General features: G+C 41.1%; 2 protein-coding genes across 6 annotated transcripts in view; one reads left to right on the top strand and one right to left on the bottom strand.

The window, feature by feature from the left end:
* The first annotated feature begins 25 nt into the window (after positions 1 to 25).
* Positions 26 to 12,764, top strand: NDUFAF7 (NADH:ubiquinone oxidoreductase complex assembly factor 7). Of its 3 annotated transcripts, none has more exons than XM_081857704.1 (10): positions 26 to 224; positions 2,257 to 2,420; positions 3,708 to 3,788; positions 6,968 to 7,078; positions 8,145 to 8,352; positions 8,746 to 8,804; positions 10,129 to 10,242; positions 10,897 to 11,040; positions 11,429 to 11,602; positions 11,886 to 12,764. In XM_081857704.1, exons 1-10 carry the CDS (start codon positions 143 to 145, stop codon positions 12,099 to 12,101), a joined length of 1,353 nt encoding a protein of 450 aa, XP_081713830.1. In that variant the 5' UTR covers positions 26 to 142; the 3' UTR covers positions 12,102 to 12,764. The 3 variants fall into 3 exon arrangements, with proteins under 3 accessions (XP_081713830.1, XP_081713832.1, XP_081713831.1); XM_081857706.1 differs by having other exon boundaries at positions 136 to 322; XM_081857705.1 differs by having other exon boundaries at positions 136 to 515.
* Positions 12,765 to 15,073: 2,309 nt separating this feature from the next.
* Positions 15,074 to 27,605, bottom strand: part of PRKD3 (protein kinase D3) — a 52,528-nt gene continuing 39,996 nt past the window's right edge. The window contains exons 14-20 of one of the 3 annotated variants that reach the window (XM_081857662.1): positions 26,387 to 26,493; positions 25,813 to 25,974; positions 24,372 to 24,470; positions 23,688 to 23,955; positions 18,882 to 18,967; positions 17,756 to 17,853; positions 15,074 to 15,493 (exon numbers count right to left, since the gene is read on the bottom strand). In XM_081857662.1, the coding sequence (XP_081713788.1) occupies positions 15,451 to 15,493; positions 17,756 to 17,853; positions 18,882 to 18,967; positions 23,688 to 23,955; positions 24,372 to 24,470; positions 25,813 to 25,974; positions 26,387 to 26,493 (863 nt within the window). In that variant the 3' untranslated portion in view covers positions 15,074 to 15,450. Of the gene's footprint in view, positions 15,494 to 17,138; positions 17,854 to 18,881; positions 18,968 to 23,687; positions 23,956 to 24,371; positions 24,471 to 25,812; positions 25,975 to 26,386; positions 26,494 to 27,605 lie in introns of those variants that run through there. The other 2 variants (XM_081857663.1, XM_081857661.1) reach the window with 2 other exon arrangements.

The raw sequence follows: 27,605 nt of genomic DNA, 5'->3' as shown, positions 1-27,605 counted from the left end.
GTCTATCTATATTGTAATAATAAGCATCATAGTACAGGCACGGGCCCTAAGGTGAACTCCTTTGGCGCTTCGCAACATAATTATTTTATTTCGCTGCCAGGACAAGAGGGTCAGTGAGGTGAAGGAAGGCCGCGGCGCGAGCATGGCGCTAGTGCAGCCGGCGAGAGCCTTTCTCCGGGAGATGCGCGTTGTCGCGCGAAGCGACCGTTTCCTCCGTCTCCATGGTAACGAGAACGATGCGCGGAACGTACCTCAACAGCAAAACCTCACTTGCGTTTACTCTGAAGCAAGTCCTGTTGACTTCAGTGGGACTTGCTCCCGAGTAAGTGCGCGGGGCTTGCAACCGAAGAGCGTTCGCAGCCGTGCCAGTCCCCACAGACCCGCCTCCCTCCACAAAGATGCTCCCCCCCCCCAAAACCAGGCAGCTCCCTGTATTGAGCCCTAGAATCACAGAATTGTAGAGTTTGAAGAGACCCTGGGGGTCGTGTTGGAGCAGAAACTATCCAGCTTTGCATGTAAGCAGCCGCCCAGTTTAACACCTCAGCTCCCAATTGCAGGTAGGAAGCAGTGGTAAAGATCAGAGAAATGCACATCACCCCCCAGATATTTGCTCGGAACAACTGCTTCTATATCACCTTCCCCCCACCCCAAGAAAGGGGAAAGGGAATAAGCGCAAAGGGGTGGCCCCTCTGCCCGCCCCCAGAAAAAGTCACTTAGTGGTAATAGGAAGTATGGAAAAGAACAGGCAGGAATCGGTAAATAATGAGCAATCTGATTTCAGTGGAGCTTAAAAGTACTTCGTTTTGGTTGGATCTTGCCTAATACGTTTGCCCCATGCCATTTATTTACATGCCTTTGAAGCACAGGAGGTTGCATTAAGTGACTACTGAGTCACCCCTTTGACTGAATCAGGCAGTGTACTGTCCAACTTTTTTCAAAGAGGGCCGGATTTGATGAAGTGAAGAGCCATGAGGGCCAACCAGAGGGCCAACCAAAGTTGTTGACCTTTTTTCAGGATTGAAGTTGTTGAGGTTTTTACAACAGGCAATAAACTGCCACAGGGGCTGGATGAAACTGACCGGCAGGGCGGATTAGGCCCTTGAAACTTAGTCCCTTACCTTTCCCGCCCCGACTTGGCCACAGTGATCCATGCGACGGTCATCTCCAGGCTTGACTACTGTAATTCGCTCTACGCGGGGCTGCCCTTGAAGCTGTCCCAGAAACTCCAGCGGGTACAGAATGCTGCAGCGAGGCTCCTCACGGGGTCTCTGCCATGGGAGCATATTCACCCAGTGCTTTTCAAGCTGCACTGCTCCCGGTGGAGTACAGGGTCAGATTTAAGGTGCTGCTTTTGACCTTTAAAGCCCTTCACGGCCTAGGACCCTCGTACCTATGGGACCGCCTCCCCTGGTATGCCCCACGGAGAGCCTCAAGGTCCATAAATAACAACACCCTAGTGGTCCCAGGCCCTAAGGAAGTTAGATTGGCTTCAACCAGAGCCAGGGCCTTTTCAACTCTGGCTCCGGCCTGGTGGAATGCTCTGCCTCATGAGACCAGGGCCCTGCAGGATCTGATTTCTTTCCACAGGGCCTGTAAGACAGAGTTGTTCCGCCAGGCCTTTGGCTTGGAGCCAATTTGATTCCCTCCCTCTTTCTTTTTTCTTTTCCTTCTCCTCCTGCGATGAGGCTACATTTTAATATTTTAATGTTTCAATATTTTAATGTTGTATTTTTAATTTTGTTTTTAAGTTGTAATCATTTAACTTGTTTTTATTATTGCTTGTAAGCCCCTCTGAGCCCGGCCTTGGCTAGGGAGGGCAGGGTATAAATAAAAATTATTATTATTATTATTATTATTATTATTATTATTATTGAAACAGACTTTGGACATGCCTGGTCTACACTGACAAGCAGCTCTCAAGGATTTCAGGCAGAGGTCTTTCCCTAGCCTACCTGCTGATGCAGGAATTGCAGCTAGAACTTTTTGCATCTTGACTGATAATTTTTGGGGTTAAGTAATGCATTTAGAATTTAAATACTACTTTCTTATAAAGCAATGTTCAGTTCCCCATGTTTTCCAGGGATCTTTAACAACCTGATGGCCCCACACCTGCACAATTTTTTTTAAAAAGTTTCCTCTAACCATCATTTAGTTGCTTTGTATGCTTCCTCAAACATAGCTCATATTAGCCACTTCTAGAGAGACTATTTATTCAGTGGATCACTTGTAGATGGCTAATCTTATGTTTTTACATAGGTCGTTCCACTACTTTGAAATGCCAGTGCTTTAGTTCAGAAAGTAAAGCAGAGGAAAACAGTCCAGTGACTCCAATGCTGAAGCATCTAATGATGAAAATAAAGTCAACTGGTCCCATTACAGTTGCTGAATATATGCGGGAAGTTTTGACTAATCCTGTGAAGGTATGAACAGTACCACTAAATGTGCATCATTCAAATTTCACTTTGGGATTTGAAGCTCCAGTTTATATTTGTCTATTATTCAGATGAAACTTGTACCAATGATGTTGCACAAAGAGTAAGGGGAGGTAGAGGAGAAGGAATGCCAGCCCTGACCCTGACCCCAATTCAAACCAATGGGAGGGGATTTAATAATAATAATAATAATAATAATAATAATAATAATAATAATAATAATAATAATACATGCAGGGGGCAGAACAGTAAGTTGACTCTACATACTTCCCACTCTGGCATCCCAGCAGGGCTTTGGAAGTGGTGGTCAGTCCACCACTTTGCATCTTCCACACACTCCACTTAGGACTGCACTGCAAGGAGGTTCTGAAGGGTGAGGAACTGCAGGCTTAGGGGACAAGGTGGTTATAAGGCTGGAGAGAAGGTGAGACCTACACTGTGTACTAAGCTTTTGGTTGTACATCATCACTGCGATAACTAGTATAGTTTCTTTGTGGGTGGGCAGATTTGTTTTACATTCTCATTCAAATGATCTCATTTGTTTATGCTTAACTTTTAGACATACAAAGACAACTTTTATACAAGTTGTCATGGTAGGAAACACCCATCACATTTTATCCAAGGTATGGCTGTTGTCCAAAAATTACCCCTTAAAATAGTGAGCTGGAGCTTACTGGATAATCAGGATGGCTTTGATATCAGATGGCAGTGCCTCTGCCCTGCCCTTAGAATGTCATATTTTGAGGCCTGCAAGAGATCAATGCCTATGGAGCAATCCTAGTGGGGACCTCTGCATCAGACAGTGCCCTTCATCTACTAGAGAAGAGGCACACCCACTCCACCCTAACACCCTCTAGCCAGCAAATCTGGGGATAAGGATTGTTCTGTGGCTCATTCATTCCCTTCTGCCTACATCAGTGGTCCCTCCTAGTCTGTGGCCCTCAGTGAGTTTTTTCCCTCACTCTTGCTTTCTTTCATCCTTGGCTTTCTCTTACCAGCTGTATGCCTCTCCCACCCATCCTTGTCTTAGACCATGGCTTCTCAACCCCCTGACCTTCAGCTAGCCTGCATTAAGGCTCTCTGTCTCTTCTACCTCCTCAGCCCTCCTCCCATAAAGTTTCCTAGCTGAGTTTAAGGTTGTTTAAGTATGAGGACAGTGTTTATATTTTAAGAGGGCTGTTAGTTTATTTCATTAAACAATTTCAGTGTTGTAGCTAACTAGCAAGTGAACATAATCAAGAGTTGGGAACTGATTGGTTCTTTTTTCTTCTATAGGGATACTATATGCATCGTGACATGCTAGGTGAAAAAGGAGATTTTGTTACTTCACCTGAAATAAGTCAGATCTTTGGGGAGGTACATTTTTTAAAGTACATTTTATCTGATGAGATATGGTAATGTTTTATGGTGCTGCTATTTAAGCCATTATCCTGTCAAGGTTTGCATACTAGTCTTCTTCCATATGGAGCAATGTCACCATTCTGTCTCTGAAGTATCAGAAAGTGATTTCCAAATGTTTGTTCAATTTACAAAAAAGTGCATTTTCTCAGTATTAAGCCTGCTACTTCTGTGTGTAGCATTTTAAATGAAGCTGTTGCAAAAATGATGACGACTATTTCCTGCACTTCATACTTTGAGAAATTTGCTGCTGGTTATATGATTTACTAATATCTGAGAACAGTGAAAAGTGTTATCACACCTTACTCTCAATTAAGATTATGTTAGTTTTTGTGACTGATATTGTCTAACTTGCAACAAATTTAAGATTTTGCTGTTCTTGAAATGAACTGTTACGTGGAGTGCTATATTAGATTTTTTAATGAATTGGCAATTTACTGTTATAATGATGTATTGATGTGTATTCCTGCTATTGTATTGCTATTCTTGTATTGTGAGGCACTGTGGACACAACTATGCAGAAAAGCAACAGACAAATAATAAATGAATACATTTGAAAGTTTCCCCAAGATCTTAAAGTTAAGCTGGGTTCTTTCCAGTATATACCAATTCATGGTAAATAAGGGAGACAATTTCTGCTTAAGGAATCTGATATCATTGTTAGTAATGTAATAAATCCCACTAAGTTAAGAAAGAGATACTCCCAAATAAGTATCTTTCATTAGGAATTTAGGCAGCAATTCTATACCCAGGAGTAAGCCCCATTGAAGGAGTTGATTCTGAGTTAACACATATAGACTGCACTGTTAGTTAATTCTTTTGATATACAGTGGTACCTCGGGTTCCATACGCTTCAGGTTACAGACTCCGCTAACCCAGAAATAGTGCTTCAGGTTAAGAACTTTGCTTTTCTTTTTTTTAAAACATAATTTTTATTAACAGGCCAATCCAGTCACATTATATCCAAATCATATTACTTCCAAATTATACAGCCAGATTTTTAAATTTTGTTGGGGGTACCCTTACATCAAGCTCCGAACGAGAATCAAAACATCACTTCTGTTACTGCTTTTATCAAACGATTCTATCCAGCTCTATCCAGATAGATCTCATAAGGACAGCCGCCATTACTCCCCTTCTTCAAAAATTTATCCTCGGTCCGTCCTGTTAATTTTCCCAAGCTTGCCACATATATCACAAAGGGGCTCTGCCAGGTTATCACATTCAATCCATCATTCCAATGACCCTGGTCCTCCTCCCCTCGTCTTTCTTCGACAAGCCTGTCTTAGCAAGACGCCATTAACAACTGCGTCATAGAATTTTCCTTCCGCACTCCATATTTACCAGTCCTCTCTCCACTCAATAATTCACTCCACACAGCTCTTAAATTCTTGCTTGCGATTAGTAAAAGGTGACGATTCATCTCTCTTGAGGTGGAGGTTTATAAATACTCACACGAGGCAAAGAAAATAAAAGTTTTTTCCTCCACCCCCCCCTCTTTTTTCGCTCCGCACATACCAGTCTCGTAATGTTGGTTCATCGCTTGATTTATTTGTCTCCTCCCGTCGCTCCAAACACAGAGATGCATTAATCAGCAGCCTTATCTCTCAAACTTTGCTTGATGTAAGTGCTTCAGCTTCATTCCAATTATATATTTCCAATTATAATTCCGAGCTGAAGCTAACCAGCGCGCGCTGATTGGAATCGGCGTCAGGAAGAGCTGACTTCATCGAGGGCTCGTGCCAAGTGACCGGCACCCCCGACTCTCGGATCTGGGGGTGCATTGTGGACACCGCTGGCAAGGCAGCCCCCCCATCTCCTTGGGGCGGGGGTAGGAAGACTGCTTACTTCCCATAGCAGCCTCTTAATTACCTCGTATGGGTCAGAGAGATGTTATTGTCGGCCATCTTCCAATGCGCCACCTGGTGGCCCCCAGGTTAAGAACTTTGCTTCAGGATGAGAACAGAAATCATGCTCCAGCGGCGCAGCAGCAGCAGGAGGCCTCATTAGCTAAAATGGTACTTTAGGTTAAGAACAGTTTCAGGTTAAGAACAGACCTCCGGAACGGATTAAGTACTTAACCTGAGGTACCATTGTACAAGAATCCAAGCCACCTGCCCAGTCTTGATTTGTCTGATTCTGAATATATATATATATATATATATGCTTTATATATATAAACATACATACATACATACCCCACCCATCTCTTGGTGGCTTCCAACAAAATGTTAAAATACAATACTTTTTCAGATATTAAAAGCTTCCCTAAACAGGGCTGCCTTCAGATGTCTCCAAAAAGTCTGGTAGTTGTTTTTTTTCTTTGACCTTTGGTGGGAGGGTGTTCCACAGGGCAGGCACAACTACCGAGAAGGCCCTCTGCCTGGTTCCCTATAACTTCACTTCTCGCAGTGAGAGAACCACCAGAAGGCCCTCGGCGCTGGACCTCAGTGTCCGGGCAGAACAATGGAGACGCTCCTTCAGGTATACTGGGCCAAGGCCATTTAGGGCTTTAAAAGTCAGCACCTACCCTTTGAATTGTGCTCGGAAACGTACAGGGAGCCAATGTAGGCCTTTCAAGACTGGTGTTATGTGGTCTCAGCAGCTGCTCCCAGTCACCAGTCTAGCTGCCGCATTCTGGATTAGTTGTAGTTTCCGGGTCACCTTCAAAGGTAGCCCCACGTAGAACGCATTGCAGTAGTCCAAGTGGGAGATAACTAGAGCATGCACCACTCTGGCAAGAGTCTGCGGGCAGATAGGGTCTCAGCCTGTGTACCAGATGGAGGTGGTAAACAGCTGCCCTGGACACAGAATTGACCTGTGCCTCCATGGACAACTGTGAGTCCAAAATGACTCCCAGGCTGTGTTCCCAGGAAGAGTTCTTCTAAACACTGAACATGAAGATTCAGGAAAACATCAACTGCCATCCAGCATATAGTAAACATATGTATTTCAACGGTGTTTAAGCAATTTTACTGTGTGCAAAACTGCAAAATTGCATAGTAAGTGCAAAACTTACTATGATTCTAAACTTAAATTTCCCTTTTTCCCTGAGATGAAATGCTTATGTGCCCCTCAGTTTTCAACCAAAGTGTTCTATAGGATGAAAAAAAATTACATCTATTTATTTTCTCTAGTTAATAGGTGTTTGGTTTGTTAGTGAATGGATGGCTGCTGGCAAGCCAAAAAAAATTCAGCTGGTGGAATTGGGCCCAGGAAGAGGTAGTCTTACTAATGATATTTTGCGGGTAAGTAAATACAACCCTTTCCTCCATAGTTTGGTGGGTTTGAAACCTGCCTTTTTTGTACATTTCAGGCTGAAATTCTTAAAATTCTTTGTTTCACCTGCTATTCTGCATTAGATAGCAAGTTTAGGAAACCCTTGTTTGCTTCAAACCTTTCTGTCTAGTGCAGAATAGCTGGTGACTCATAAATAAATCTTGGTTTACGAGGCCTTGAACAAGTGTCACGGCCTAGAGCTCTTTCCTTACCCCAGTCCTCCTCCTGTTAAGTATTGTCATTAATATGAGTGCATATCATCACCATCATACTAGTCTGTATGAAGCCAAATATTTTTGTTACCTCTGAACTTGACCTAGCTTGTTTTCCTAGTTTGTAAACCAACATTAAACCAGAGTTCCCCAGTTCCAATGTAACGGCAAACTATGGCTGAATACAAATCAGAATTGTTACTCCAAAGCCAGTGCATGACAGGAAGAAGAATGAGGCAAAGAATACTTGATCCCAACGCTCTTTCATGACTTCATAAAGTTTGGTTTATCAGGCCTCTAAATGAGCCTTTGTGAGGCACAGCAGAGTTAATGGTTTTTAGAAATTCTGCCTGTATCTCATTGATTTTCAACCATTCTTTGGTCCCTAGTACCTACCAGTTCCTGCCTTATTGGCCTGCAAAACAAATTTATATCCCTGCCTTTCTGGTTTAACATCAGGAATTTCATTGTGATGCCAAGGTAGCTGACGTGCCACTTAACCCTAAGTGCTTGAGAAAAACCACTATCATTTCGAAAAATAAAAGGAGGAATCCAGTGTTGCACAAGTATAGTTTTGCTTGCATAACAGGACTCTCCTCTTCTCAGCAGTCCCTCCCGTGCCCCCTTCCAAATCTTCTCAGCTGTCTCCCCCAGTTCTCCGGAGTGGATTTTGAGTGTGGGAGGGGGGAAAAGAATGCAAAGAGGAAATCCATTCTGCTCACATACTATAAAACTATTGTAGAAGTCTTTTAAGCACAGCCTTGAAGAATTTTATAAAATCACTACCTGTTCTTTGTCTCTAACTAAACTTCTTCATTTACAGGTTTTTAATCAGCTGAGTTCTGTACTTAGTAAATGTGATATTTCTGTTCATTTGGTGGAAATCAGTCCAAAATTAAGTGAGATTCAAGCATCAGTACTCACAGAAGGAAAGACAGAATTAACAGAGAGTCCCACTACCTACATGCAAGGGGTTACTAAGACCAGGCTGCCAATTTTCTGGTACCAAGACCTGAATGATGTGCCAGAAGGTAAGGTTTGGTGCGTGTGTGTGTGTGTGTGCGCGCGCACGTGCACGCGCACGCATATATTGAACTGTCATTAGTTCTTTTTAAGCTTTGCAGTGGTGGGGTGTCCAGAGGTTATATAACTGTAGATCTGCTTCTCCTTGGTATGTTTTAATGTGAGTTTGGATAATTTGATTGCAAAATGTTTATAGTAAATCTGTTTTTGAAGATTTCAATTTTTGTGGTGGTAAAACAATTTTCTAATGGTTCTTTATACTGTGCTTGAAATTTTAGTTTTGAATCTAGTGCAACAGATACCTCATACAGCTGTTCCAAGTGAAGACTTTGGATGCTATTTAAGTGGAAAATGTTAGTTTCAGATGTTGTAATTTGATTGACACTTTGTTTTTCCTTTAGGCTTCAGTTTTTATTTAGCACATGAATTTTTTGACGCTCTTCCTATACACAAATTTCAGGTATGATAGCTCTTTATTGCGTGACTTGACTTTAAAAGTATTTATTATTTAGAAAGAGAACAAAACTACAATCCAGTGGAGGTAGAGAGCAAGTATGTCTGTGTCATGGAACTGACGTGCTTTAATAAGTACATGGAATGACAGAAATGAATTTAACTTAACGACAACTTATTTTGTACAATGAAGTGTATATATTATACAAAATAAGTCAAATCATTAAGTTAAATTCATCCTGGTTATTTCAGAATTCCCAGCATTTTTTATATAGCAAAAGTTTTATATTTAGATACAGTGCATGTATTCTAATTTTGGAAACCAAGATCGTAGGGAATAGTCATCAAGTACTTGCACTGTACACAGACATGTCAGCAGTCTTGTAATAATACAAGATTCTGCTTTTAACTACATCTATTGATTTAAATAGGCAATGGCAGGATTTGTGTTATTCTTATTGCTAGTTGCATACTTGTTTATCTAGTCTACAAGGTTGGTATACAAATCATATAAATTCGTATAAATATTTGTTTTTTTTACAAATTTACAAATTTAATAAATAATATTATTACTGGCCAGTATTAGTGGTGTATTGGAGGAGAAGTGTAGGGGAGCACTGCTCCAGGACTTTTTTCAGAACCAAAGACATGACATCTGCTAGAATAGCAAAGGTATTGATGGACTTTCCTTGCTGGGAGGTGAATGTGGTGGTAAGGCCACTTTCAGTTTTCCTGGTGTTTCTAAAAAATTAGCATAGAAGTCAGAGAATGAGGGAAACAGTCAAGCTGAGGCTGGAGATTGCTTTCTCTCTTTTTCATGAGCTTCCTTCCAGCTTAAATGCATTCCTAATTAAAAGCTAACACTTGCATTTCAGCTGCCTCACAATATTTTGTTAATGCCCAGTGTGTTTTACAATCTATCCTGTCAGAAGCAAGTACCACTGAGTTTTGATAAGAGCTTATAGGAAACTATGCACAGGATTACTGCCATGCTGATTCTAAAAAACTGGATATTAAACAGTACACAGCTGCTTTCAGATGTGCAGATGTGTGTAATAATGGATCAACACAGTTGACTGGGTTTTTTGTTTCTACTGGTCAGAATACTAAGGAATACAGCAGGAACTTTACCACAAAGGTACAAATTAGTGAAGCAAAATCTATTCATGTTTGCTTTTAAAGAACTTCACTGAGAGGTAAAAGTATAATAAATGATTAATCGGCTTTTTTTTGTCAAGAGCATATCCTTGAATATACTTACACGAAATGGTAAACAGTGTAGCTGACAATGTTGAATAAAATCCGTATCCAACTTATTTTTAAATTAACAGAAAACAGAAAAGGGGTGGCGTGAGTTGTTGGTTGACATTGATCCAGACACTCCTGACAAGCTGCGATTTGTCCTTGCGCCATCTGCTACTCCTGCTGCAAAAGCCTTCATACATGTAAGCTCGCTTATATAATCCTCTCCATCCAGCTAATACTGCCATTGTGTTACATATTTTGAGCTGCTCACTGTTTTCAAAATGTACTTACTGCAGTTATTATCACTGTTTCAAACATACTTATCTGGCGGTTTTTATTGAGAACATCTTAGTATGCATTTGTTACGTGCAATAAAAATTGTAAAGAAAGGCTACTTGCCATGTGAAACCAGACCAGTAAGTGTGATACATCTGTATTTCATTTTAGGAAAAGAGATGGACAAGCGGAATATTAAGCTATAGATTCCTAAGGAAAACTTTATAGAATCTTGTATAGCAGCTTACCTGGTATTTATCAAAATAACCAGTAAGATCATTACTAAAATGCAACAAATCTCGCATCTAGTTTATTCCGACAAGGGGTTTTATTTCATAACAAATGTAGGATCCAGATAGACATGTGACAAACCCCGTCTTGCAGATTTCCTACTATCGTTTCCCTGCAGGGAATCCTGAGAATTACAGGTTTGATGGATGATTCATGTCCTCCCATAAAACTCACAACCCAAAATTCTCATGAGGGAAGCTGCAGGAAAGTGTCAGGACTTATAGCTGTAGGCATGTGTACATATACTGCTACATAACTGTTTGTTCAACTCCTGAATTCTCATTTAGAAGAAAGAATCCAGAGATCATGTGGAAGTGTGTCCTGATGCTGGTATCATCATCCAGAAGCTGGCCCATAATATTGAAAAGAATGGGGGCAATGCACTGATTGTAGATTATGGCCACAATGGAACCAAAACAGATACATTCAGGGTAGGTTGATTTATAAAGGTTCCTACAGGACAGTTTGCGTGAACAGTCTGTTTTTTCCAAAGCTAAAATTTCTTCTCTACTATCTGGGGCAGTTACTAAAGTAGCTTTGCGGTAAAAGGTGGAGTAGAAGTGCACCATTTTGTGGCATTTATCTATTGCCAATAATGTTATAGCCAGCAATAAGTGGTGAGGTTTTGGAAAGGGAGCCATTTGTAGCTTATGGCAGCATACAATTCTTCAAAAATCATAATTCTTAACTTTAAAAATTCCCTTTTTATAATTGGAGGTTGTTTTTCCTCTGTGCTCTATTTTTGTCTGCAACCTAAAAAGCTGCAGGGTCTAAGTAAACCATTCCTCCCCCCCCCTCCCTATTTCTATTATTTTTCAGGGATTCCGTGGACATGAACTTCACAATGTCTTAATATCTCCAGGAACAGCGGACCTCACAGCAGATGTTGACTTCAGTTACCTGCAAAAAATAGCACAGGAAAGAGTAGCAACCTTGGGTCCCATAAAGCAACATGATTTTTTGAAAAATATGGGCATTGATATCAGACTGCAGGTAGGGGTCATTTTCTGGCTAGTTTATAAAAACTAGTCTTACTTAACTGAATACACTTAGATTATCTAAGTCTCATTGTAATGGGAGACAGAACCTGTATTATTTACTTTGAAGGGTGGGATATAAATTTATCAAATGAACAAGTTAAAATTCAGAATATACAAATTTGGAAGGGCAGGAGATTGATGTAATTCTAGGATGGAAAGTAGCCAAGTTACAGGTAGCACAATTGGACAATTCTGCAGTTTTAAAGGGGATTAAAACAATTCATTTTCCCATTTAGGTACTATTGAAAAGTGTCAATGATGCAGCCATTCAGACTCAGCTGCTTCGAAGTTACGAAATGCTAATGGACCTGGATAAAATGGGAGGACGTTTCCACTTTTTTGCCATGTTACCTCACTCCAGATTTACAGCTTCAGATCAGCAAAAGAAGTCAAAAGACTCAACAACACATTCAGCATTTGTTGCTGGCTTTGGTGAACTCTCATGGAAGTAAACCCCAAATGTGAATGCTTTAAGAGAACGGTGCAGGCTTCCCATTGCGAATCATGGAAATAGCGGTATGTAGATAGGTCTCATAACAATCACGTTGCCTTTCTGTAACAATGCCTGCACACAGGGATTTTGATACAGTTACCAAAGTTAGAGGAAGTACAGAGGATACAGTAGTGGGGAAAAGACGCATGATAGGGAAATAAAATTTATTTTCAAGCTTAGAGGATATTTACAAACAACGGGACATATAAAAATATAAAAAGTACTTGACAGTGTCTTTTTGAGGCTACAAGTTTTACATGAATATCTTCTAGCATCAATACAGAACTATTTCTTCAATGAATGCAACTTAACTGAAAGACAAAGATTAATGATAATGCAACACTGGGTACAAATTCATCTGGAGCAACAGATTTAATGCCAACCTTCAGTGACTTAAAGCTTTGATTTAATAATATTTGTAGGCATTCATAGGAAAGTTAGAGTGCAAGCTATGCAGTTTATTTATGATTTGTGAAATGTGTGTAACAGCTGTTATAGAGTAGAAACATTCCAGTTATTTCTCATCTTTAACCACAACAGGGCTTTTATTCCTACCCTACTGGTCCAAAATTTTGCTATCCTGAATCCTGAAATTAAATCAAGAGGCATCCCTGACACTGTACATTCTTGACTCGCTTTGCTGCTGTTTAAATATGGCTCTCTGATGCTACAACCTGGAAGCAAACCCCACTGAACTCAAGGGGACTTATTTCTGAGTAGACATCTATAGGATAACAACTGAGTCAATCCGAAATAATATGGATCCTATTCTGTTGTTGCATAAGTTTACAAAGAAACAATAAGACAAAACAGTGAAACATCTATGAACACTTCCAATAGATTAATAGTTATGCCACAACAAAATGTGCTTTGCTTGAACAGCTACTTTCAGTGTTCAATACCATGCTATAAATACAGAATAGTTCCAGCTGTATATTCAAAAAATTGAATAGTAGCTTCCAATAATTTTACAACATGATTGGACTATTTATGATAGGGGCTTCCAATCATTTCACTTATCCATGACATTTTGACTGTCTTTGAGACTTAGTCATTCTCATCTCTGCTATGGATTCTCCCCACTGAGAGCACTGCTTCCCACGCCTACAGTAGAAAAGGTTAAGAAACTGATGACAATAAAATTACAATGACCTTTTCTATAGGTGAGAAACATTTTCTAGAATATTTTCTATATTTACTTTGAATACATTTGTAGCTTAACTACAAGGATAATCTGCTAAAAGTTCCTGGCTCATTATTTTGGACTCTGTGGTTTGGAGAAGGCTTCATCCACATTAAACTTGTCTTTGCATTTCCAAACAGCTGCATTATTTCAGAGGGTCTCCCCCACTTGTAGAATTTTATTCTCTGGAACAATTTCCAATTCAAGATTGTAGAAATGCATGTTCTTTGAATCCACATGTTACTTGCAACCCACTGGCCCAATTTACATGTTACTGCTTTGGCAAAGTTCCTGCCATCAAACAGATTCTTGGTTGTCCACTCACTTCGATAATAAAAGCATCAGTCATGTAGGTAACTCTTCCTACATAATCAGTACTTTTATACATTAATTACCATGTCACATTGGAGTTTGTAATGGGATAACAAAATAAGATACAAAAAGTTTCAGTCCAAGTATTCTGAATACAGAGCAAAGACATGAAGAACTGCAGGTGCATAGCTGACTCTCAAAATCTGTTCAATAAATATGCCTGAAATTAGGCCAGTGATTCATGTGGGTCACAGTAAACATCAGTGAGTTAGTGAAAATTCTGGTTTGAAGCAGCCCATAGGTGCACTACAAACCTCTTTTAGAAATGGTGGTGAACACATGGTCCTCAATATGTTATTAGACTCCTACTCCCATTATCCTTGCCCATTGGACGTGGTGGCTGGGGCTAATGAAAGTTCAAATCTAAGGATCTAAGTGAACTTATAAATGCATGTTCTCTATTCAGTGACAACAACATCCAGTGATGAGTTGCACATGCAAAATAGTCTTCATAAATCAAAATGCCACAGGCAGAATTTTCACATCACATTACCTCAGTATTTTTTAGCTGAGGCCGCTCACATTCAGCTGAACATAAATCAAGGGAGACACACAAATGGAAGAATAAACACCCATATTTCATATATCCTGCCGTTCCAACTCATATGCCTCATAAGACTATGAATCTGTAACCCCAATGACACACAGTCTTTGTTCTGCTTCACTCCTGCTAGACTGAAATAAGGAGTTTGTGAATTGCACCATTCATCTAAAATTTGCACATTAGACTAGAGAAATGCTACCACTGAAATTGAGTTTGTCTGTAAGTTTGTCTGGCAACTGAAACAAAGCAACCAAACACTACAAGCAACAATATTTGTTTCAAATTAAATAATTATACAAGGTTCTTCTAAAGCTTGCTCCATCATAGTGTACTCCATTATTCAACACATTTTCCTCTACTTGTGGCAATCTAATTGGAGATTGTATAGCAGAGAAAATTCCATTATGCTGAATGCTCACAGAGTATCCAGAACACACTAATAAATTTAAGGTCAAGAGGAAGAGATGGAGAGGTGGCCAAATCCTTTTGCTGTTAGAAGATTTGGAAAATAAACTGGCCTATGAACAGCTGTTAAAGGTCATGATCAAATGAAGCTATATCCTAGAGATGAGGCCACACACTGTTGGAACTTACTTTGAAGTTTTTTGCTGCAACAGCTACAGCAGCATGCCTTGGCCAGAGCAAGTGTTGCCATGAAAATTTCACAGAACGCTTCAACTGCACATCTGGTTCTTGCTGACATTTATATACAGCTTATTTCAATTGTAGACCACATTTCCCTGAAAATGTTAACTTCATAACTAGATCCAGGTTAGTTCATTTGTTTGCCAGTCCTCTATTATAAATAGAACAGTTGGTTGAGATGAAATAAAAAATTAAGCAAGGTTTCTATTTTAGATTTACTTTAGTGACATTTGCACTGGTTGTCCAGTAGCCTTTAATGTTCTGAGACTGCTTTAGGTTATCTTCATATAGCCTTGTTCTTGAACTGCTGCTGCCATCATTTCTCCAGATCAAAAAATTTGGTTTAACTTAAGGGAATGTATGCACTGGACCTTCCTTATTGTGATAAGATTTTTGAGATTCTTCTTCTGTGTTCCTCTCTTGCTCTTTACATAGTTGTAATTCACAGACATGCACAGGAATAACTTTTATGTCAAGTGTAAAGCCTAGTCCTGTAATGACACAGAATGCAGGGCAAGTGAAAGGAGGGCATGAAATGCTGGGAGAAAGCAAAGTGAAAAGAAGTCAGCTGATGACAGTTGAAGAAGAGAAGATGCTGAAGACCGACCTGAGGAAGGAGATGGACAGGAAATCAGAAAGAAGAAAGCAGATGCAAAACAAAACTGACAGCAATAATTCAGACAGCAATAATTAACACTATGATGGAAGAAACAGTGGCCAGGAAGTGACTTCATATAATTGTGTTAACTTTTTTATCTGTAACATACCACCCATTCATACTCATTAAATCTAGGAGTGCTTGCCAAATTGATTCTCATCTGTAATTGAGAACTGTGTGGATTAAATGTAAGTGTTTTGTAAGCAGACCTGCTAGCAGGAAGGGAAAGGAAGAAAGGGGTGGCAGGTGTTAGCCCTTCCTTCAAGGCACTTCCCATCCTTTTCCCATCAGTAGATCTTTTAAGAAGAAGCCAACTGCATCAAGCAGAGTGCCTTGCAAGTAAATTTGTGTGGGACAGGAAGGAGGGAGGGAGGCAAACTCTTTCCACCCTTAACTTCTGAGTGACAAACCCAGCAAGTGGGAGGCAAAAGGCCACAACCCCCTGATCACCAGCAGCTAAGAGTGATTTTGCTAGACTACAGTGTTTAATGAAAGCAGAAGAAAAGCAAAGAGCAGAAAGCAAAGAGCAACCTGGAAACATAAATGACCGCATCTTCTTCCATGACACCAGAGATCCTAAGGATATATTACACTGTGGATTCTAGTTACTAGAATTAATTGGAAATTAAGTAAAATGTTATTCCTTTCAAGAAATGTTATTCCTTTGTTATTCCTTTCAAGATGTTATTCCTTTCAAGAAAGATTCTTTGGGGCCAAACTGCAGCAGACAAGTCTCTTCCAGACCAAAATGAATGACAGCACAGAAGTATGCGCCCCCCCCACCACCACAAGGCTATTGTGATGCACCTACTACCTTAAACTTCCCACCACAAATCACGTTTCCACAGTGGAACGCTAAACAACTGAAGATCTTAGTTGTGCACTGGATGCTAATTGGCTGGAGCCAAATATGTGATATGTGAGAGGGAACAATACACACAGCAGGAGCTTCAGTTTATTCTATCTGGTGCAACAATTCCCACTGCAGAAGATACCAATTGCTTTTAAAAGTTTATGTCTAGCACACGGAACTGTTGCGCTCAAAAACAACCAGTGGAGCACTTTTTTCTTTGCAGCAATATGCAAATTACATCTCTGGATCCTAGTCTATCGATAAATTAAGGCTGAAAGCCCTCCATAAGCCTCAAGGTCACACTAACAACTGCCACACAATGATAATTCACCATAATGCTTTACTGTTCTCCTAATGTAAATGTTAAGGTGAAAACACACCTTGTCTGTATTAAGTGGGATTATGGAGTACAGTGGTACCTCAGAATGCGAACGGGATCCGTTCCGGAGCCCCGTTTGCATCCAGAAGCAAACGTAACTAGCGACGGCACGTCTGCACACGCACGCGTCACTTTTCGCCGCTTCTGCGTATGACGTCATTTTGAGCATCTTCACATGCGCGAGCGGCGAAACCCGGAAGTAACACGCTCCATTACTTCCGGGTTGCCACAGAGCGCAACTCGAACGTACTCAACATGAAGCATATTCAACCCAAGGTATGACTGTACTTTTAGTGCTCTGCACTTCCATACATCAAGAGGCTACTCTAGTTAAGCAGAAGGACCACAAATCTGCCTTAAAGTTATTGGCTCCCTTTACTTTTATTGCTTTTCCAACTCATACCTGCTAAATAAATATTCTACCAGTGTTTTGTATGGGGCTTAAAAATCAAGCAGTGTTGTAGTTATTTGGTCATGGTATATATTTCAGGTTTCTCTACAGCTTCATAACAGATGTATCTAAATACCAGAAAATAGTATTCTATGGCTTAGTAGGTAGGAACTAGAAAACCATCAAAATTATTTTGTTATTGTGTAAACTACAAAAACCCTGGAAATTTCACATACTACATCAAGTCTCTGTGCACTTCATTGGCCAGTAACATCACTGCGATGTACCAGTAAGGCAATGTTAACACAATATTTCATGGCTTTTAACCCAGTGCCGGACCACATTCATAGTCATAGTAACTAGAGATGTGGAGCCTTTCCCAAGTCATCTAGTCCATCCAATAACTGATGGAAGATCCTTCACTGCTTTATAGACTGAAGAGCAAAGAGCAATACTTGCTCCATCAGAGTATCAGTAATGGTTTAAGTTAAGTGCCTTTCCCTGGGTAACAATTATGGGTCTTCCTCCATATCATCTGGATTGGGGGCCATAATGAAATGTTTGGGGTATACAAGATTGTGCTCATACGCATGTTCTTCCCAGCGAGCATCATCACTTTCATGGGTAATATAACGCTCTCCGATGCGAGTTTCAAACTCCCGAAGATCAAGCCAAGTTTGATAATCCTAAAAAGAAAAGTTTAGATGAGTTGTTTCTGAACACAATGTTGATCTTAATAGCGCAGTGATTCATTTCTAAAAGCACAGTGTGTTACCCAACAATATTCAGTTCTGATGATGGGCAAGTTCCTCACTCCCACCACAGCCTCTGCATCAAACCAATGTAACACATTGATTTCATGCCAGTTAATCACATTACATTCTAACCCTTGCAAGACCCCAGTATGCCTATCTTCATGCCTGCCTAACAGCAAAGTAAGCCCAAACATCTTTCACCTTTAATGATACAAGTCCTGCCAGGGTCACAAAGAAGAGGCAAGGGTCAAGATAATAGACCTCCACTCTAGTCATGCTCACAATCCTTACACTTAATTAGAGCCAAGCTTAGAGGGAGGTGTTTTTTGCACACACACAAAAAACCCAGCTAATTATTAAGACGTGGAAATGGGATGCTCACAGGAGATCCTCTCCAAGTACCTTTCCCTCAAGACAGTTTAAGTTGGGTTTCAGTCTGGATTCCAAAATGAAAAGAGCCCTTATGGTAGGGGTTCAGGGAAGCTTTTACAGAGGAAAATCAGTGGAAGGGTTTGACAACCCTTCTTTCTGTCAGCTGATTCTTCCTTTCAAGTAGTGTCTCCATCACCAAGTCATATACTTTGGCTCAGCAAAAGTGGGTTTCAGACATCTAGTTACATTCTAAGTCAGTAACTGATGGCTGGGTGTATGATACAACAACCAAAGCTATAAAGTAATGAGTGTCAGAAACATCATTCTAAATCCCCAAACTGACTCTTAACATCCATTATTTCAAATAACCTAGTGCCTACTGCTAAACCCAGACCAAATTAAACAAACTCTCATCATGCCCAAAAAAGAGAGGAAGGAAAAATAGATAGCTTTACTCAAACTGAATCAAATAAGCTTTCCAAGATTTCATTTATACAAGACCTGTCAACTACTTGAGTCAGATTATGATTCATGTAATTGAACTGGGTAACATATAACACAATAAAGCTGGTATGCATTAGCTATACCTGTAACCACGGGTGACTAAGTGATTTGTCAACACTGTAACGTTTTCTCATCTTCACTTGAAGCAAGTTGTTTATTAAATCGATAGCTGGAGGAGCAAGGAAGAGAAAAAAGTATTCAAAATAAGTATTTTGTCTTTCCTGTCACCCACAATAATAATTCTGAAGGAAAAAATAGTAATTAAGAGACAAAGGAAAGTTTGTGGGTTTGTGTAAACAGTACTACACCAACAGTTTGTGTCGTATGGGTGGAATTCATCTGAAGTCAACAATAAGACTTCTATTTGTTTTAGAGAATTTGAATTGTACCATAATGCTGAAAAATTACACACATTAAATTGGGAATAAGTACTTTTGAACAGAGCAGCATTTACTTCTGAGTAACATGTATAGGATGCTAAGTTTGGATGCTTTCAGGACAAATTGATACCTACTATTGAAACAATTTTTCAAAGTGTACATTTGCTGCAAAAGGTATGCAACAGATCCAAATAATAAGTTCCAAATTGTCATTACCTACACACCAGTGCTGAAAACTAAACATGACATTAGCAAGCTTTAAGCACAAGTAAAGTTCTTTTTTCTGGGAAACGCAGGCATGGGAGGAAGCAAGACAACTTTGGAAAGGGCTGTGTACAAAGGAGTGCATTGCTGAATAACACATTACACCAACTGAAAAACACTGATCTACAGGCATGTTTTCACATAGGGTTCCCAGGGTCCATTATTGTAATTGGTGGCTCTTTTCCTTTCTACAGCAGGCATTGGGAAAGCCCTAAATATAATGCCTGACAGGGCCATACCTGTAGGAATATGGTTGTTTGTGCCTATGTGGAAAATGGGCACATGGGTGAAAATTTACTGCAGCCTGACCTTCTGGCAGGGCAGGCTGTGCTGGGCATGATCAGCGCGTGAACACCTCATGCTAAGCCAGTGATTGGTCTAAATAGCATAGCCTGATGATGGGGTGATTTCCATGTATGGCATTGTCTTTTACTGCTGAGTTGATACGATGTTTTAAGTTTTTACTGTTCAATAATAAAATGCTAGGCCGCAGCAGCTAGGAGAGAGTTCAGTTCAGTTGTTGCTGGCTAGGCCTTTTGAATCCATCTTGGTGTGAGACTGATTTTCTTATGACGAGCAGGCCCTCGTCATTTGGTGCCCCGTGTGACTAACTTCGGACTCCACGTTGTTTCTCATCGTCCAGCGCTCACCACACGTTTTCATCCGCTTCGGATCCCGGTGTGTGCTCCCTTTCCTTCTGCCATTGTGGGGCAGTCTCTTTCGGACTTCGACTGATTTCGGACTTCGTGACGCTGCGGCCCTCTCAGCACTTACCACGCCCAGCTAGGGTTTCAGGTACCACTCATCCTCTCTTTGGATCCCGGTGAGTGCTCCCTTTTTTCGCTCCTTTCCATCCTTTGTGGATCCCGGTGACTGCTTCTTCTTTTTCCACTACTCTCACTATCATGGGGCAATCTCTTTCTGCAGCACAGAAGAAATTTTTTGATGACCTTAAGTTCCTTCTTACCAGTAACAACCTTGTTGTACTTGACACCGATCTCAAGGCGCTTATTCATGCTTTGGACACCCACTGCCCCTGGTTTCCTCAGGATGGCACTTTGGATTTAAAAGACTGGGAAAAAATAGGACAATTTTTCCAGAACCATCCTCAAATTGATATCAAAGTTTTGCATGCCTGGTGTAAAGTCTACAAAGCTATGTCGAGCTTAACTCCTGCAAATATCCTCCTGGCTGCCTCGTTGCCTGTCTCACCTGTCCTTTCGGCTCCTCCTTCGTCTCTGCATCCCACGTTGCCTTCTCCGAATCCTCCGGTTTATGTACCTCCTAAACCACCGGATTTCTCTCCTTCGGCTCCTCCTGTCCCACCACTACCTCCACCACCTTCTTCACTTTCTGCACAGCCCTCTACCACTCCTCTTCAAGAATCTCTTCGTGCCGCTGCTCCGTTGCTGGCTTTTGATTCTGCCACCCCTGCTCGGGCCCACCCGACTTCCGCGCCTCCACCTGCCCGACCCAGCTGCACCACCTACAGCCGCGCTGCCATGGCTTCGTCTCCCTCCCAGGTGCGCCAGAACTACCTCCAGGACTGCGAAGCCGCCATCAACCGGCAAGATCAACCTGGAGCTCTACGCCTCCTACATGTATCTTAGCATGTCCTGCTATTTTGACCGTGATGATGTGGCCCTGAAGAACTTTGCCAAGTACTTCCTTCACCAGTCCCACGAGGAGCATGAGCATGCAGAGAAACTTATGAAGTTGCAGAACCAAAGAGACGGCTGCATCTTCTTGCAGGACATCAAAAAACCAGATCGTGTTGACTGGGAGAGTGGATTGACAGCAATGGAGTGTGCTTTGCACTTGGAAAAGAATGTGAACCAGTCACTTTTGGAACTGCACAAGCTGGCAACTGACAAAAATGACCCCCATTTATGCGACTTCATTGAGACCCACTACTTGGATGAGCAAGTCAAATCCATCAAAGAACTGGGTGACCATGTGACCAACTTGCGCAAGATTGGAGCACCAAAATCTGGAATGGACTTACAGTCAGTGTACCTGCCCTTCTCCCAGGAAGAATTTATGCATTTGATGATGACAGCCGTTTTTACTCAAATAACTTTTGCTGATTTCCTGGGAAAAGTTATTCACAATCCCCCTAGAGACCCTCGTTTGTCTTTCCTTACAGGGCTACGATATGTCCTGCGAACTGCCTTGTCCCCCCTGCCCTTACCCTCCGCCCTCACTGTTCCACCAGATCCGGGGGGGGGGGTGCGGGAAGAGGAGGGGGAATGGAAAAGTTTGTATACTACTGAGCAGTCCTCAGCACAACGTGCTGAATTGGCAGCTGTAATTTTAGCATTCCAGCAGTTTGCTGATATTCCTTTCAATCTCATTGTGGATACTCAGTACGTATATGATTTGTTGAATGTGCTACCGCTGTCGTATATTACTCCTGCCATTGATGATAATTTGTTTACATTGTTCTCCACTTTGCAGGGCTTGGTACAAGCTAGAACTTGTCAGTTTTATGTAGCCCATCTTAGATCTCACACTGACCACCCTGGGTATTTGGCAGAAGGTAATGCCCGGGCAGACCCTGGTTTGAAGAATGGTATTTTTTCATTGTTTTCTGATCCATTTGAAAGTCATTCTGTATTTCATCAAAATGCTAAAGTTCTGGCAAAATCTTTTTCGTTGCCCATTTCTCAAGCTCGAGACATTGTGTCACAGTGCGCTGTGTGCTCCAAATCACCCACAGTCATCCCTTATGATGCAGTCAACCCTAGAGGTCTGCATCCCCTGGCAATTTGGCAAATGGATGTCACCCACGCGCCATCTTTGGCTCCATTTTCTAAGGTGCATCTCACTGTGGACACTGCCTCTGGCTTTATTTGGGCCTCTCCTCTTAAAGGACATGTTATTCAACATTTGATGCGTTGTTTTGCTGTTATGGGAAAACCCATACCTTAAAAACTGACAATGGCCCTGCATATATTTCTCAGGCCTTTTAAAAGCAATTAACAAAGAAATGTCAGAAATAAGAGACGTAGCTCTTCAAAATCTCCGCTACTATTGATTATATGGAACAAATGATAGCCCATAATCCTTTGAATCCACCCGAAGGTTTTGATCCATAGGAATGGTTGTCTTCCTGGTTACCTAATAGAGCATGGTTAAGAAAACTTTTGCTAATTGTAATTTTGCTTGTTGCAGGATTCATTGTGTTGTGTTGCTGCATTCAATGCCTACCCTCTTTGTTTGCCCAATGCACCACGTGGTGGTACAAACCGCAAACCGCCACAGGGATGACAAGAAGAATTTATGTTGCAAGATATAAGTGTTTAGAAAATGAGACAAATGATTCTGCTTAGGTTTTGTTAAGAAAAATTTTACTTCTCATAAAACAAGTAAGAAAAGAGGGCATGTAAGAATATGGTTGTTTGTGCCTATGTGGAAAATGGGCACATGGGTGGAAATTTACTGCAGCCTGACCTTTTGGCAGGGCAGGCTGTGCTGGGCATGATCAGCGCGTGAACACCTCATGCTAAGCCAGTGATTGGTCTAAATAGCATAGCCTGATGATGGGGTGATTTCCATGTATGGTATTGTCTTTTACTGCTGAGTTGATACAATGTTGTAAGTTTTTACTGTTCAATAATAAAATGCTAGGCCGCAGCAGCTAGGAGAGAGTTCAGTTCAGTTGTTGCTGGCTAGGCCTTTTGAATCCATCTTGGTGTGAGACTGATTTTCTTATGACGAGCAGGCCCTCGTCACATACCTCCAGATTTTAATCTTACAACCCTCCAAACCAGACCCTATAACATGAAGCAGAAGGTTTCCAACATAAAAGTTAAAGCCTTTTATCCATCTGTGCTGGAGACCCATCTGCAGTATAGTGGATAGCGTTCAACCAGGACCTGGAAGACCCAGATTCACATCTGTTTTCCAGCCATGAATCTCATTGGGTGACCTTGCTATCTGTCAGTCTACAAACCCTACAAGGTTGTTGCAGGGATAAAAAACAGGGTTGAGGCAGGTGCCTATACACTATCTTGAGTTACTTGGAAGGAAAGGTGGAATAAAAGTGCAATAAATGAATATTTTCTATTACAGTCAAACGTTTTGCAATAACTCCTGAATAACAGCACTTTGTTTCCTCCTAAATCTCTTGTAATTCCATGGTCCCATTCACACTAAATGCCATGCCTTATAGTCTAAAATATAGAAACATGGAAAATATTATGAACCAAGATATTATATCCAAAACCTCTAGAGTATATTTACCTTCACTAGATATTTCCTTCCAGGGATTTGGTGGATACATAAACGCTGCATTTTGAATCTGGTCATTTATGTCTTCATCCTCATTAAATGGAAATGTACCACTAAGGCTCACGTAGATGATTACTCCCACTGACCACATATCCAGAGATCTATTGTAGCCCTTACTTCTAAGCACCTCTGGGGCGAGATAAGCTGGAGTTCCCACTACAGACCTCCGGAAAGACTTCTCACCAATAATACGTGCAAAACCAAAATCGCACAGCTTCACCTATAAAACAAATATCCCTTGATTAAATTACCTTGAACTGAACATCAGTATCAAAAATTCATTAACTGTAATAGCCAACTCTTTAAAACAAAATAGATGGGGGTAGGGAGTTGTGCGCCAGCATACAATTTTGCAAGAATTGCTCATTAGAAAAATGACACGCTATACCTGAAGTGTCCAACCAGGCCACTTGGTAAATCATATGGAATGGTTCTAACTTTCAGGCTTAGTAACAATTCTCTCAGAGACCTACAAACACTGGTGTGCGGAGAATTGTTTTATGAGATGTATTCAAAGTACAAAAGATGGTGCTTTGTTCCCAAATGGCATAAAATACAGAGTTAATGAACATTTTATCCTGTATATCCTCCTGCAGAATATACAACCATTAAAAAAAATACTTCATTCTTTCCCACCTGAGGAAATGGCTCTGCTGATGCTAATAGTACATTTTCAGGCTTTAAATCACAGTGCACTATATTCTTGAAGTGTAAATTCCTCAAAGCAACAAGTATCTAAGAAAATAAAAGGAAAAAGGTATTTTCAAAATCAGAGAGAAAGAGATGCAACATATTATGTGTCCAAGAATTGCCTAAAAGACAGGTGAAATTACCTTCAGTTTAAGGATCACCAGGAGTCCTCCTCAGCCCCTCTTCTGAAATATGTTAGGGCTAGGGAGGGGGAGAAAAGGCCCACCTTCACATGAGACTGAGGTTGGAGCCAATGCTGTCAAATCGTTAGTTGAGAAGGGCCATAGTTCAGTGACAGATCATCTGCCTTGCATGCAGAAGGTCCCTGGTTCAATCCCCAACATTTCCAGGCATGACTAGGAAAAACTCTGCCTAAAACCCTACAGAGCCACTGCTAATCAATGTACACAGTACTGAGCTAGATGGACCAATGGTCTTGCTCCTGTATAAGGCAGCTTCTTAGGTTCCCAGTGCAAAGACCACTGCACTAGTGGAGGTCTATTTCTCAATGCTGCCCACAAACCAGTGCTAGATCACCAGCCCAACCTGCTGCCCACTCACCCACCACTGAGCCTAGGAGGCAGTGCTTTGCTTGACAAGCCAAGTGCAACTCCAATCCATGGTGGACTGACAAGTCTCCCACCTCCCTGCCATGGCAAGCCATGGAAGTTGGACAGACATTTTCCTGGTCACATTACCCAGAGTGCCTGGTTCTGAAGAGGACCTTTGGTGCCAGGGCTGCTGCTACTTTAGGGTAAACAAATATTTTTTAAAAATAAATAAAAAGGAGCAGCTGGGGAAGAGAACATTACTGGTACCACAAAGAAGGGTGCAGGCAGCAGGAGATTCTAGAGGCAGAGGGTTCAGGAGCTGAACCATGCCATGGAGTCGAAAGTAACAGGTTCACTTGTTGTGCAAGAGGCTGCACTACCAGACATGTTGTGAAACTACCTTTAATTTTTCTATCCTCTACAACTTTAGCATACACATACAAGCTATTCATTTTGGAATCTGTTTTCCCCCAAGTGACATGTTAACAGAGTAAGTTCAACACTAACTCTCTTTAATGTAGCACTATCTTGAATACAACCCTGAGTCACTATTTGACTGCTTGTTTGTGAAAGGTGCTTCTTCGAGAGCAGCAATAAAAAGGAATCTCAGTCTACCAAGATTCCTGCCTGGTACATACGGTAATAAATATTAGGGGATCCAGATCCAGATCCCTACTCAAGGTTACTTTGTATATAATACTTTTCTGAAATGTTATGAAAAAGTAGTTTCCTGTGGTTTGATTTAAATTGTTTTAACAGTCTATTTTAAATAGTTGTAGCCTGCCCTGAATGTGTGACAACAGAACTGTACAAGCCATTATTAAGAGCAGACTCACCTGAGTGACCATGAATTTGGTGATTCTTTCTGGAAGCCGGCTTTTCTCACTGGAAAGAATCATCTCCAACATATCGCCATGAAGTTTTTCCATTACAACAAAAACCCTTTCTGGAGTTTCAAACATACATTCCAGGTTTACAATCCCAGGGTGGTGCAAATTCTAGGAAGCATATTTAATATTGTCATGAAAAATGTACCACCATTATGTACTGAAAATCAGAAAATATCTGCCTAGGTCCTGGCTATGCTTTATTGTTTAGAAAGCACTCAAGCAATCCCTAGCAATATTTGTAGAGACAAAACACAAGCTATGGCTCTTTTTACAGTTTTCCTGTACAGCTCAGAAACTACTATAGCAGGAATATTAAAATATACAAAAGCAAGACTACACAGAGATTGTACCCAGCTATGTCAACAATGATCACACAGAAACACTGTATGTTCACAACTCTGAAACATGCAGATTCAAGCATCTGTACAATTCAAGCCTCTGATTGCTCACCTACTCACAGTATTTCAACAATAAACTTATTCCTATGATGTAACAGAACAGATTCAAATAATCTTTGTACCTGCAAAATGGCCACTTCATTGCGCAGCTGACTTTCCTGTTTTGTGGGGAACCGCATTTTATCAATGACTTTAATTGCCACATCCCTTCCAGTCTTCCTATGTTTTCCTACATAAACACACACAGAGTACACACTTTAGTATCTCCAACCCAACAAGGAGAGTCAGAAACAAACTTTTTGCACAGAAGGTAGATATTTGTGATAAATGTGTATTTAAATATTACACTGAAAAACAGAGAGGGAAATATCTCTGTCACTTGCAAATTTTCAGCCAATACCCTTGAGAAGAGAGAGCTTGCCTCTTATCCCCACCTGACATTCACTTGGTAGATTTCATGCTTGCATAGGGGCTCTGGCCACATGATCTGTACACCACAATATTAAGAATGTACAGTTTGCATGAATAAGGCATCTGCATCTGTTGGACTTGAAGCATTCAGGTTCCTATGCAAATGTGAAGTCTACATGATTATCACATGAGAAAGAGGATGGGAAGTAGTATAACCCTAAGCACAATCTCAGATGAAGCATGCGAAGTGCTGAAGCTTGCATCATATCAAAGTGCTTCTCCCTGCTTAAGGCAATTACAGTGGTGCCCCGCAAGACGAACGCCTCGCAGGACGGAAAACCCGCTAGACGAAAGGGTTTTCCGTTTTGGAGGCGCTTCGCAAAATGAATTTCCCTATGGGCTTGCTTCGCAAGACGAAAATGTCTTGCGAGTTCCTGCGGGGTTTTTTCCCTCCCCCCCCCCCTTTTCCTAAGCCCTAAGCCGCTTATCAGCTGATCCGCTAAAAGCCGCTAAACCGCTAAGCTGTCAATGGGCTTGCTTCGCAAGACGAAAAAACCGCTATACGAAGAGCCTCACGGAACGGATTAATTTCGTCTTGCGAGGCACCACTGTATTGCTCTGCTGTCTAGATCTCTGTGGTTAAGATCTAATCTCACCTTAAGACCAAAATCCCTGCATGTCCAAGGAGAGAATTATACTTTCATTTTAGTGGGGTGGGCTTCTTCTCAGTCCTTAATTTCCATGGGGATATTTTTGGTACACCTTTACTAATATGGGCATAGAGCCTAATTCAACAAAATCATTGTTTAGCTCTGCTCTCAAAGTGCAGAAGTGAGAGGCAACAGAGTTTGCTTGAAACAAATCAGAATTTCAAAACTTGCTCCTTCAGGGACTCTTCATGTATTACAAACATTATAGCTTTGAATGTGC

The sequence above is a fragment of the Podarcis erhardii genome, assembly GCF_964252035.2.
Source record: "Podarcis erhardii genome assembly, chromosome: 3".
Classification (NCBI taxonomy): Eukaryota; Metazoa; Chordata; class Lepidosauria; order Squamata; family Lacertidae; genus Podarcis; species Podarcis erhardii.
The sequence above is the reverse complement of the archived record's forward strand: the minus strand, read 5'-3'. Positions and strand labels throughout refer to the sequence as shown.